Below are 13,550 nucleotides of genomic sequence, written 5' to 3'. Positions count from 1 at the left end.
ACATGAGAAGTGATGTCAGGTACACATGGGAAATGATGTTTGGTGCATACAGGAAGTGATGTCAGGTACAGACAGGAAGTGATGTCAGGTACAGACAGCAAGCTCTGGGTGAGAGGTGATTCAGGAGGAAGTAGAGAGGAGACATTGCTGTGTCTCCCAGCAGACAGAAGATGTCAGTAATGAGGCTCCACCTGATGCTGGCTGCTGGGAAGGTATATAATCCCCCTGTAGTTTTCATCAGTGCCTCAGTGTTCTGCCTGTGAGCCGCTTCCCTGCTGGATCCTGCGTCCTGTATTTTGTATACTTTCCCCTGATTCTGGTTTCCTGCATCCTGTTCCCCATCTCTGCTCCCGATTCCCAGTCCCGGGTCTGCCCGGTGTATGTCAGCTTCCCTCCATTTGTACACAGTGTATTATAGTCAGGTTGTTGGGTTGGTTATTTGCTGTCACATTTATTTGTCACTTTTGCTTTGTTTATGGTCTGTGGGTGTCGGAGGGTGTCGTGTCCATTAGTAAACTCCACTTAAAGCGATTGTAAAGGCAACATTTTTTTTCTTTTAAAACAAACATGTCATACTTACTGCTGTGTGTGATGGGTTTGCAGAGAGCAGCCTGGATCCTCCTCTTCTCGGGTCCCCCACAGGTGCTCCTGGCCCCTCCTTCCTGTTGAGTGCCCCCACAGCAAGCATCTTGTTATGGGAGTAATTTAGTCCGGACTAAGTGTCCGATGATTATCTGTTCCTGTCCTAATTAATCATGCTAGCTCTTTAGTGCACACATATGAAGAAAGCCACACTGACACACGTGTAGTCTGTGAAAACTTCTAGTTTATTGGAATGAAAAAGTGAGTTTATATATGCAAGATAATGCAAGGGTGGTGAGCAGTGTTACTGGGCTACGTATACGCTTCTAATTGGTCATGTCCATACAAGGCAAACTTCCTTCAGGGCTCGTGGTGATCTCCTCTTAGGTGTTATCTTGTAAAGAAAATATTTTTGTTCTTCAAGTTCACTCGATGGGAGGGATTGCCAAGCAGCCATTTTTTGAGCAAGGATTTCTTAAAGTACCACAAAGCCCAGCAGGGAAAAGATATACACACATATATATATATATATATATATATATTCATACAAAGCATTTAGAAAAATAAAAAGTATAAAAGTAGATATGTATAGAAAAATGTAAATATTCAACAGGAAACCAAATAGGCATTTTACCATATCCATCACAGGGGCATCCAAGCAGGCTCGAGAGCGAGCCACTGCTCTGTGTCCACAGAGTCCCCTCTCCCTCCTCCTTGGCTCACTAGATGTGATTGACAGCATCAGGAGCCAATGGCCCCTGCTCCTGCCTCAGCCAATGAGAAGGGAGAGTCCCCAGACTGCTGAGGATCTTGAGCACATTGCTGGATCAGGATGGGGCTCAGGTGAGTATTGGGGGGGCTGCTGCACAGAGAAGGGTATTTACCTTCATATATAGAATGCATGGAGGTAACAAACCTCCTGACTTTACACCCCCTGTAATCACACTCCTCCTACTCCGTATTATTCCACATTTCTTAGGCATAGCCCACCAATCTGGTCATCCCTGCTGTCGCTGGATACCTGCATTCCTTACAAGGGTTTATATTCCTCACCAGTGTACTCTGTATACCGGGCTGTATACCACAACATCCTGACCATTGTACTATGCATGCTGGGCAGTATATGACATACTCCTGACCACTGCACAATATACACAGGGCAGTATATGACATGTTCCTGACCACTGCGCTCTGTACACAGGCCTAAGATATACTCCTGACCACTGCACAATATATACAGGGCAGTATATGACATGTTCCTGACCACTGCGCTCTATACACAGGGCAGTTTATGAAATGTTCCTGACCACTGCGCTCTGTACACAGGCCTAAGATATAATCCTGACCACTGTACACAAGGCTGTATATGATATATTCATGGCCACTGTGCTCTATACACAGGGCTGTATCTGATATACTCCTGACCACTGCACTCTGTACACAGGGCTGTATATGATATACTCCTGACCACTGCACTCTATACACAGGGCTATAAATGATATACTCCTGACCACTGCACTCTGTACACAGGGCTGTATATGACATACTCCTGACCACTGCACTCTGTACACAGGCCTAAGTTATAACACTGACCACTGCACTCTGTAGACAGGGCTGTATATGATATAATCTTGACCACTGCACTCTGTACACAGGGCTGTATATGATATACTCCTGACCACTGCACTCTGTACACAGGGCTGTATATGATATACTCCTGACCACTGCACTCTGTACACAGGGCTGTATATGATATAATCTTGACCACTGCACTCTGTACACAGGGCTGTATATGATATACTCCTGACCATTGCACTCTGTACACAGGGCTGTATATGATATAGTCCTGACCACTGCACTCTGTACACAGGGCTGTATATGATATACTCCTGAACATTGCCTCTGTACACAGAACTAAGATATAAACCTGACCATTGCACTCTGTACAAAGGGCTGTACATGACAGGTTCCTGACCTCTACACTCTGTACACGGGCCTAAGATGTACTCCTGACCACTGCACTCTGTACACAGAGCTGTATATTATGTGCTCCTGAACACTGAACTCTGTATGATGGGCTGTACATGACATGTTCCTAACCACTACATTCTTTTTTCTGAGCCGTGTATGACATGTTCCTGACCGATGACCACTTCTAAATGCTGGGCTGTATAAGACATGATCTTACCCACTGTGACATACATGACATACTACTTCTGACTACTTCACTCTGTATAGGGACTGTATATCATATACTCCTGACCACTACACTCCTCAATGTAAATCACATACTCCTGACCACTGCACTCTGTACTCTGGGGTGTAAATCACATACTCCTGACCACTACACTCTGTACTCTGGGATGGAAATCACATACTCCTGACCACTACACTCTGTACTCTGGGATGTAACTCACATACTCCTGACCACTACACTCTATACTCTGGGATGTAAATCACATACTCCTGACCACTACACTCTGTACTCTGGGATGTAACTCACATACTCCTGACCACTACACTCTATACTCTGGGAGGGAAATCACATACTCCTGACCACTACACTCTGTACTCTGGGATGTAAATCACATACTCCTGACCACTACACTCTGTACTCTGGGAGGGAAATCACATACTCCTGACCACTACACTCTGTACTCTGGGATGTAAATCACATACTCCTGACCACTACATTCTGTACTCTGGGATGTATATCACATACTCCTGACCACTACACTCTGTACTCTGGGATGGAAATCACATACTCCTGACCACTGCACTCTGGGATGGAAATCACATACTCCTGACCACTACACTCTGTACTCTGGGATGTAAATCACATACTCCTGACCACTACATTCTGTACTCCGGGATGTAACTCCTGACCACTGCACGTTGTTTGCAGGGCTGTATGAAGTAGTCTCCTGACCCCTGCACTCTGGGCCATTATTCATGGTGAACCAGAAACTGGATGACCTGTAAAGTCTTGTAAAGTGTCTCCTGTGAGAAATGTTTGGCCCCCAAAGATCCCCATCATGGCCCCGACACACACAATTCTTTTCACTCAATAAATTCTTTATTATAGTTTTACTTCTAACAAGATTGTAATCATAGAATCAGGAAATAACAAAGGAAGGAATCCGATTGGTCAGGGAGATCCCTTGTCTGGAATGTGGGGGCGGAGTCATTATTATTGGTGTACAATACAATACACAACGTGTTCCATTATTATAACAAAGTATTGTAGAAAAGATCCCAACATGTGACATGGCTGAATGAATGCTGGTCATATTAGTCCATCTATTCTCTAAGTGGGGTGGTAACTATTGGGCCAATCCCTTTTACAAACCACACATAATATTGTCCTTCAAAGTGAAAACAGAAACGATTTGTACAAAATCAAAGAGTAGAAATATTTTCCGGTGGATCCCCTCTACCCAGACCCCATATGTAGACATAGAACAACAAGCTGTGTTCCCTCTCGTGCCGCACTCCTCCAACCACCCAAACCAACACAGAAGCCAAGGGAAATAATGAGAGGAAAGTTCCCCCCTAGTTTGGGGCGGAGTTCTCCTTCCCTCCTGTTGGGGGATGGGAGAAGGATGGACTGAAGACAGAGAGACGCTTCGGGGTCACCACTATTCTGTAGAGCCTTGAAATGAAGGACATCAACTTCAGAAGTTCTTGTTGTCTGTGTAAAGTTCCCCGATAACGAGATCTGGGCTCTCCCGGCTTCTAGCTCTGTAACCCGCTATATCATTATCAGGAAACGCAACTCCGACACCCAAGAAGGGCTGAAGTTGTGTCCTTCATTTCCAGGATCTACTGACCACTCTGCACCCCGACATTTACTGCACTTCATCCATGTCTTTGGGGGCCTCTCATCTCCTTATCAACTGTTCCTTCCATGATGAAGATCAGCCATGGAGTATATCTGAGGTGTATATCAGGGTGTGCTTCTTCCCCACATGAGAGCTGGGATGTCCAGCAACATTCATCTAGAAGACATTTCCCGCACTCAAGGCACTAATATACCTCCAGGGTTGTGTGGGACCCCTGATGTACAGGAAGACAGGACTTCAGTGAGGAACATTTCCCTCACTCAAGACAGGAAAGTGGCTTCTCTCTGTATGAGATCTCTGATGTCTGTAAAGATCAGACTTTTGTGAAAAACATTTCCCGCACTCAGAACAGGAATACGGCTTCTCACCTGTGTGAGATCTCTGATGTGTGTAAAGATTGAACTTCCGTGAAAAACATTTCCCGCACTCAGGACAAGAATAAGGTTTCTCCCCCGTGTGACATCTCTGATGTGTGTAAAGACTGGACTTCTGTGAAAAACATTTCCCGCACTCAGGACAGGAAAATGGCTTCTCCCCCGTGTGACATCTTTGATGTTTGCAAAGATATGACTTCTCTGAAAAACATTTCCCGCACTCAGGACAGGAATACGGCTTCTCCCCCATGTGCAATCTCTGATGTGTGCAAAGATGGGACTTCTGTGAAAAACATTTCCCGCACTCAGGACAGGAATACGGCTTCTCCCCCGTGTGAGACCTCTGATGTATGGAAAGATGGGACTTACATGAAAAACATTTCCCGCACTCAGGACAGGAAATCAGCTTCTCCCGTGTGAGATCTTTTATGCACATTAAGATGGAATTTAAAACGGAAACATTTCCCGCACTCAGGACAGGAATACGGCTTTTCCTCTGTGTGAGACATTTTATGCCTATTAACAAGGAATTTTGAATGGAAACATTTCCCACACTCAGTACAGGAGAAGCTTTTCCCTGTTGGAAGGCCGGCCCGGTCCCGCACAGTCTGAGGTTCCTCAGGATACGAGGAATCCGATGGTCCATCTACACTGGGTGGTGCCGGATGGACATTGGAGGGAGCCGGGTTTTCTCCTGGACTATACTGTGTGATGTCCTCATCTTCTACTTTCCAGTCTGGAGACAAAGTGAGACAATCCTCGGAGGTTTTCCTCATCTCCCGGCCATGGACTAAAATACAAAGACAGAGGATTACTAGACAGGAGCTGATTGGTTTCCCCAAACCAGGACTCCGCCCACATCAGGCAGCTTGGTCTCTGAGGAGCTTACAATTCCACCCTCAAGGGAACTAGGAAATGGCTCCTCTGATCTCCTACCAGGTCATTTCTTTATTCATGGACCTTAGTCAGAGAGTGAGGAAACAACCAGAACTGTCTTTTATAGGAGGGACAGTGATGAGGGGATTATAGGACGAGGGTCCCCACCCCCTCTATCAGGGGTCAGGCGTATGTAATGTATAACACAGAGTATATAGTGCAGGGGTCAGGAGTATATAATGTACAACATAGAGTACATAGTGCAGGAGTCAGGAGTATGGAATGTACAACATAGAGTACATAGTGCAGGGGTAAGGAGTATGTAATGTACAACATAGAGTATATAGTGCAGGGGTCAGGAGTATGTAATGTACAACATAGAGTATATAGTGCAGGGGTCAGGAGTATGTAATGTACAACATAGAGTATATAGTGCAGGGGTCAGGAGTATGTAATGTACAACATAGAGTATATAGTGCAGGGGTCAGGATTATGTAATGTACAACACAGAGTATATAGTGCAGGGGTCAGGAGTATATAATGTACAACATAGAGTACATAGTGCAGGAGTCAGGAGTATGGAATGTACAACATAGAGTACATAGTGCAGGGTCAGGAGTATATAATGTACAACATAGGGTATATAGTGCAGGGGTCAGGAGTATGTCATGTACAACATAGAGTACATAGTGCAGGGGTCAGGTGTATGTAATGTACAACATAGAGTATATAGTGCAGGGGTCAGGAGTATGTAATGTACAACATAGAGTACATAGTGCAGGGGTAAGGAGTATGTAATGTACAATATAGAGTATATAGTGCAGGGGTCAGGAGTATGTAATGTACAACATAGAGTACATAGTGCAGGGGTCAGGAGGATGTAATGTACATCAGAGTATATAGTGCAGTGGTCAGGAGGATGTAATGTACAAAAGTGTATATAGTGCAGTGGTCAGGAGGATGTAATGTACAACATAGAGTATATAGTGCAGGGGTCAGGAGTATGTAATGTACAACATAGAGTATATAGTGCAGGGTTCAGGAGGATGTAATGTACAACAGAGTATATAGTGCAGGGGTCAGGAGGATGTAATGTACAATATAGAGTATATAGTGCAGTGGTCAGGAGGATGTAATGTACAACAGAGTATATAGTGCAGGGGTCAGGTGTATGTAATGTACAACATACAGTATATAGTGCAGTGGTCAGGAGGATGTAATGTACAACATAGAGTATATAGTGCAGGGGTCAGGAGTATGTAATGTACAACATAGAGTATATAGTGCAGGGGTCAGGAGGATGTAATGTACAACATAGAGTATATAGTGCAGGGGTCAGGACTCTAACATACAACAAATATGTATAGTATAGAGGTCAGTACTATGTAATGTGCAATATGAATGTAGAACCCCTCTGACACCCCAAAGGCAGGATGGCACCTCCAGAGGTCAGGGGTGCTCACCCCAGGGCCAAGTCCATGGCTAAAATACGGGGACTGAGAAAGGATATTGGGCACCATTCACTTTTGTCTTTTTAAAGTTTTATTTAGAAGGGTTGGGGAGGTGAGGGTTAGGGGACCCAGATACCATGACAGATCACTGACAGACTCTGCAGATCAATGTCCAGCCTCACAGTGTCAGAACCTTTAAGCCGACCGAATGACTCTGTAAACACATTCCCAAATGTCAGTGCGTCCTCCAAGAGAGTCACCGGGTCCTTCTGAGAGACCAGCCTTCTTCATGGCTCTCTCCTCCCCTGGGCCTCCTCCTTGGCACAGCTTCCTCCAGACCAGACAGGACAGCTTCAGGACCACTTCACACATTAGGTCCCAAAACAGGGTATTGGGCCTAACAGCAGAGCGCCGTCCAGCAGCACCTCCCTAGACCTCAGCCCATGGAAAGAGCTCATGGCCTGTCCCTAATATTTATTTCCTGCCCCAGCATGCTCCAGGGGCATAAACCTCCTACTGGATTGGCTGAAGAAAATATAAACATTAACTTAATCCATATTAAACACAAAGAAAACATTTATTATATTCCAGCTTACCGATTCTGAGATGTGATGGCTGCATTAGTTTTCTTCTATATTCATCTGGTGATCTAACCAATAAATCTGTTTTATAAAAACTCTACAGCAGAATGTATCAGTTCCAGGGATGAGGCAGACCACTTACCACTGACAGGGGGCTTACAATGAGCAGCTTTTATTCATTCATGTGAAACTTTTATCCCAAAAGGAAAAAAAAACTGTTTGATGTAACTGAATATGAAGTGTGAGCTGGAGCTTGGCTTCAATTAGTTACTGTTTTTATATCTGCTAATACATCTAACACTCCCCTCCCCCCAGACTGACCATGCTGCTGTCTCCACGGTGGGGGCGCTCTAATACAGAAGGTGTGTTACTGGCCAGATCATCAGGTGAAAACAGAGGGAAAAAAGCCAAAGAAAAGGAATGCAGCCGCCACATCCAATGATTGGTAAGCTGCAATATGGGACATTTGTGGTTTAATATCCCTTTAGTTGGTTGGTGAAATCTCATCCTATGTCCAGCGATAGCAGTGACATCTACTGGCCACAGTGAGACATCACAGGACAACCTAAACTTAGGGAGAAACCAAGTGAAGAACTATACAATCAGCCTGAGCCAAGTACAGCCCAGCCACAAACTAAACCCACATAGTACCTCTATTCAGGACAAGGGGGGCGATACTAATAAATAGTGTAAGGATCACATCAAATTGGTGTTTAGTAATCAGAGATCACTTACAGTGGTTGTAACCCTCAGACATGGAATATGAACAAAGCATACACCTCTACAGTGTGTACTTGTCTCAGTCCAGAGCACGAAGTGTCATTTCTGTCTGCTGTCTCCTTCCTATACAATCAGCATGAATCACTTATGACAAGTCTTCCTGACACCAAGAGAAAAAGTATGATAAGGGAGGAACTCCAGCACACAGCCTGTGATTGACAGCCTCAGCTATGTTCCTGTGTGAAGGGGGTGTGTCCCTTCCCTCCAGTCATCTCTCAGAGCTCACTTTACTGAGCTCTGCAGAATGTGACCAGCTCTCTGCTCCTTTTTTTCTGACTTCTCAGACAAGCTGTATAAATTCTGGACTTTGAACAGATGTAGAGAAGAGAGGGCTGAAGATAAAAAGGTACAACGTATGTAGGAGGATTTGTTTCATCTCTGTGTATAACCTGAGGCCAGTCACTTCACTGGATATATGGAAAGTTTATAACCACACCGCTGCCTCCCATCTCCTGAGACTGCACTCAGTGACTTGGGTCTGAGACACTACAGACATATCCCTCCACCCGGCACAGCCAGCAGATAACAGAGAAGGTCCCCTGGGAGAAATGTTCTGTCAGAGATCTTGGACATGTCTATGTCCACAGACATCTATGGTGAAAATGAACATATTTCTGCCAGCTGAACCCCAGAACCTCCATAAATCCAGTCTAGAGACATAAATTGTGTCTGCAGCACAGAGAAGGAAGATTATCCGAGAGAAATCCAGGAATACAGGACGGGGAACACAGCTCAGGAAAGTGACCAGGGGATTACAGGCTGATATCACCCAGTCCCCGCCCTACTCTGGACCAATCAGTGAGCAGTATGGGTGGAGGAATGGATTTAGTGTTCATGACCCACCTGTGCTGATCTCTGTAGGAGTGTCCTCCTCTATAAATGTCCCCGTTATTCCATCCTCCTCCATAGACTGCTGATCATCCCTCACATACGCCTCTTCTTCTTCTGCTTTCACCTCAAATTTTATATACATCAGATCTTCACCCTAAACCAAGAGAATGAGAGAAAATGTCATCTGTAAAACATGAGCTTCAATATCGTGGCATCACATAAAAAATCCACACATTGTGTCCACAAGTCCATGTTCTAGAAGCTCCGTCCCTCTAAAGTGTCTTCTTATTGGTGATGGGAAGGGTGGGGGGTGATGTGTCCTTCTAAATACTCCCACTCCTCCATGGAGAAATAGACAGTGACACCCTGACACCTTATAGGAACCTGACACACACAATGATACGGTCACCATCCAGACACATCCCTTGTCTGTTACTGGAGAATGTCCCAGAATTCCCGGCACCGCTCACCTCTCCTGTCAGCAGCTCCATCATCATCTTGGTGACTTCTAGAATCTTCTCCATGTTGTGTCTCTCAGGGTTTAGGGAGTCACATGGAGGCACTGTGATGGTCATATGATCACCTGACTTCAAAAGAGGAAATCTCTGTATTGAGGAACCAATAGGAATATCATGTTAGACTCCCAGAATCCTCCTCACCTCTCCGGTCAGGTCTGTGTTTTATTAATAGAGATAAGAGTGATGTCATGTGACCTCCCAGAATCCTCCTCACCTCTCCGGTCAGGTCTGTGTTTTATTAATAGAGATAAGAGTGATGTCATGTGACCTCCCAGAATCCTCCTCACCTCTCTGGTCAGGTCTGTGTTTTATTAATAAAGATAAGAGTGATGTCATGTGACCTCCCAGAATCCTCCTCACCTCTCCGGTCAGCAGGTAGATGATCTCCAGGGTGAGGTTTAGTATCTTCTCAGTCATGTGACTCCGGTCCTCCTCCATCCTCATTGGTGCCATCATGTGATCTATACAGGTCTCCTTGTAGACGGATAACTTTGGGAAATGAAAGTAAGAATGATTTGGATGGTATTGGTCACACAATAATAGGATGTGGATGTGAGGGGGGAATAGGAGGGTTGATGGACATTTAAGAACTACTCCCCCCATGGGAAGATGCTTATTTGTTTAGTATTTGCTACATTTTGGAAGTCCCGGGACCCTCTTGACCCGCAGGATCAGAAATCCCCTTTAATCTGTTGGGTTTGTTTGGTCTCTGAACTGGTTTTGATGAGTTTTAGATCTGCAGACAAGGAATGATAAATACGATCCTTCCTATGACTTGTTTGCTCTGAGGCAGTGCTGTGAGGTCAATGTCGGCTCATCATGAGGTCCAGGAAGGGGAACTTGCTGACTATTGGCCGGAGTTGCTGGATAATCAGGACAATTGGCAGAACTCTGACTGCAAGGCTCCAATCTCTGGCAGCCTGCTGACTGACAGGAGTGATGTCACTGTCACTCTCTGCAGTAAGAGAAGGGATTGGATGGGATAGCAGGAAGATGGTGCTGGTGGAGTAGAGAGCTGTGAGGGAGGAGTCTGTTCTCTTCCCTCCAATGACAGCGCAGCGTAGGTAGGGGGGATGGCAGGGGGTAGGATCTTGTTTTTTTTTATTGCCAAGTATACTGTAGTACACAGAACATTGTACAGAGTGGTGGTGGGTTCCTGGGGCTCTGAATTCCAGCACCGGGCACTGCCAGAGCCTGTGTCATGGGAGGTATTGGAGTGTCTCCTGAAGGTGTTCAGCACTGATCCCTGACTATCTTTTAGTTGATAATGCACCAACAGACCTCCTCTAAGAACAAGTTCCCACCAAGGGGTGAAGGACTTCCCTTCTTCATTCCACTTGGTATCTTGGAAAATGTTATTTGACCAGTGAGATAAGAAGGTGAAGGTTTCTTTCCTTTCCTGGTAGGAGTTTTGTAAGGAGGTCTGGAAAGTAAGTGCAGGTGGGAGGACAATCAGAGACCAAGAGCCCCCCTCCCTACCTCAGAGTCCCCCTGAGCCCAACAACCTTCTCTTCCCTCAGGGACATGCTACATGCCAACTCCATCCACCCAAATTTCATCATCTACTCTACACCCTCAGGGGTCCCAAAGTCTCTCATCCTCAGTACCCCCTTGGAGGCCCCTCAACTCCCCTTCATCCCTCACACCCCTCATTTTTTTCCTCCAACACCAATGATGGAATATATTTTTCATGGCAGGCTGGGGAATGTTTTCTTCCTGGTAGAGAAGAAAAATCAGTCCGGCCGCACATCTGATAAAATCACCTTTATTTGGACATATTCAAACCAGACCCTCTACAATGTACAAAAGAGGGAACATAGCACTTCAGTGGTGATTACTCTTCATTCATTTGGAATGTATTCTTCCTCCTGAGCAGCAATGTAAGGGGCTCTATGCTCCATACTCCTGACCCCGGCACTCCATCATTGTGTTGGCTGCATAGTGTAATGATTGCCCATTGGCTGCCTGTGTAGTGTCATCATTGCCCTTTGTAGGCCATGTATGGTCAGGATGGTCCTTGTCTTGTCTATTTATTGTCAGTGCTGTTTGTTTAGAGGACCATATTACTAGAATTTATCTCCACAATGAGGAGAATGTTCCGGCCCCGGAAGTGGGAGAATGTTCTGCCCCTGAAGGGGTTCATCTGGGTTCCCACACTATATATGTGTGTATCATCATCTGCTGGAGATAAAAGACGTCACAGTGACTATGGAGGAAGAGGACGGACATGACTATGGAGGAAGAGGACGGACGTGACTATGGAGGAAGAGGAAGGATGTGACTACGGAGGAAGAGGACGGACAGGACTATGGAGGAAGAGGACGGATGTGACTATGGAGGAAGAGGACGGATGTGACTATGGAGGAAGAGGACGGACGTGACTATGGAGGAAGAAGATGGACGTGACTATGGAGGAAGAGGATGGATGTGACTATGGAGGAACAGGACGGACGTGACTATGGAGGAAGAGGACAGACATAATTGGAGGGGATTACTGGGTGTAAATATGAAATAACATCTTATTACCTCCTCTGCTGCCACTTCCACCAACGTCTCCTCTTATTTCTGCAACATGTAACTTCCTGTCTTTATTGCAGATCACTTCCTGTCTGTACCTGACATCACTTCCTCTCTGTATTCCATAGAGACTTCCTGTCTGGGTCTAAGTGAGATCACCACCTTGTGGAGTTCAGTAGAACTGCAGCCCCCCAAAATGTCTCATAATAACAATTCCTGTATAATATATACCTTACAGGTCTACCACAGAAGATCAGAAGAACAGAAGAAAAAATAAATCTAGATCATTTGCAGCCAACTGTTTAATAAAGATATTTTATTACATAAATAAAAGTCTTAAAGACACGGAATACAAGTTAGAAAAAAAGGTAAAGGTGAAACAGATCCCTCCGAAATGTATCTTTTTGTTGAAGAAAATGCAAAACTACATCCTAAAGTATAAAAATATATATCAATCCACTCATAATGAAGATGTCAGACATAAATGACAAGGATGTAATGGTCACAGAGGAATGGTGGTGGAGATCTCTCAAAGTAAGAACACTTCCTTGAATGGTTCTATAAATAAAGAATGAATCCTGGAGGGAATAAAGCTGTAAAGCAATAAATAATATATAAACTGGGCCATCCACTTCACCCATAAAGACATTGTGATTGAAGATCTTCTAGATCGCATAGAAGGAGGACTCATCCATGATTTCATACATTTGTTTGGAAGGATAGAACAATCCTCAGAAGGGAACATGTAGGATGACAGGAAAGGCTCCTGACTGGTGAGATCCTCCAAACATAATGATGACATCCATGAACTGGAGCGAGCTCGTTGGGGTGATAAAGCCAATCTGGAAACACTGTGTAGACATTCTCCAAGAATGCAGCATGCTCCAGGTGTGGATAAATACCTCAAGTGGGTTTGGCCTGTTATTTATCATAGTAGAAATGTCCACACATGGACTTCCACAGGGACCCCTGAGACTACATATAGAACCTGTGTCCCCAGGTCTCCAGGTGGATTTAGTCTGTAATTAATAATGCACAAATGTCCATATATATGGATTTCTACAGGGACCACTGATACCATCTATGCATGGCTTGGATATCACCCAGATTACTAGGAGCCCATAAAGCAGATGACCATAAAAATATATAAAAGTCCATTCACTGTCATGGAGCTTCAGATCAAAGGACCTTTGATCCA

The 13,550-nt window shown here is 44.9% G+C and overlaps 2 protein-coding genes across 2 annotated transcripts in view; one reads left to right on the top strand and one right to left on the bottom strand.

The window, feature by feature from the left end:
• The window catches only part of LOC149441617 (uncharacterized), a 109,199-nt gene that overhangs the window by 78,800 nt on the left and 16,849 nt on the right, over positions 1-13,550 (top strand). The window lies entirely within an intron of this gene.
• Positions 3,637-5,733, bottom strand: LOC149441619 (uncharacterized). The gene has a single exon (XM_089657102.1). It carries the CDS (start codon positions 5,442-5,444, stop codon positions 4,662-4,664), a length of 783 nt encoding a protein of 260 aa, XP_089513228.1. The 5' UTR covers positions 5,445-5,733; the 3' UTR covers positions 3,637-4,661.

This window comes from Staurois parvus, unplaced genomic scaffold, assembly GCF_062004578.1.
Source record: "Staurois parvus isolate SC_StPar_1 unplaced genomic scaffold, SC_StPar_1.0 ptg000965l, whole genome shotgun sequence".
NCBI lineage: Eukaryota > Metazoa > Chordata > Amphibia > Anura > Ranidae > Staurois > Staurois parvus.
The sequence above is the reverse complement of the archived record's forward strand: the minus strand, read 5'-3'. Positions and strand labels throughout refer to the sequence as shown.

Bases quoted from the DNA above. Each gene is read 5' to 3' on its own strand.
- LOC149441619 (XM_089657102.1), bottom strand. From the start codon at position 5,444: ATGGACCATCGGATTCCTCGTATCCTGAGGAACCTCAGACTGTGCGGG.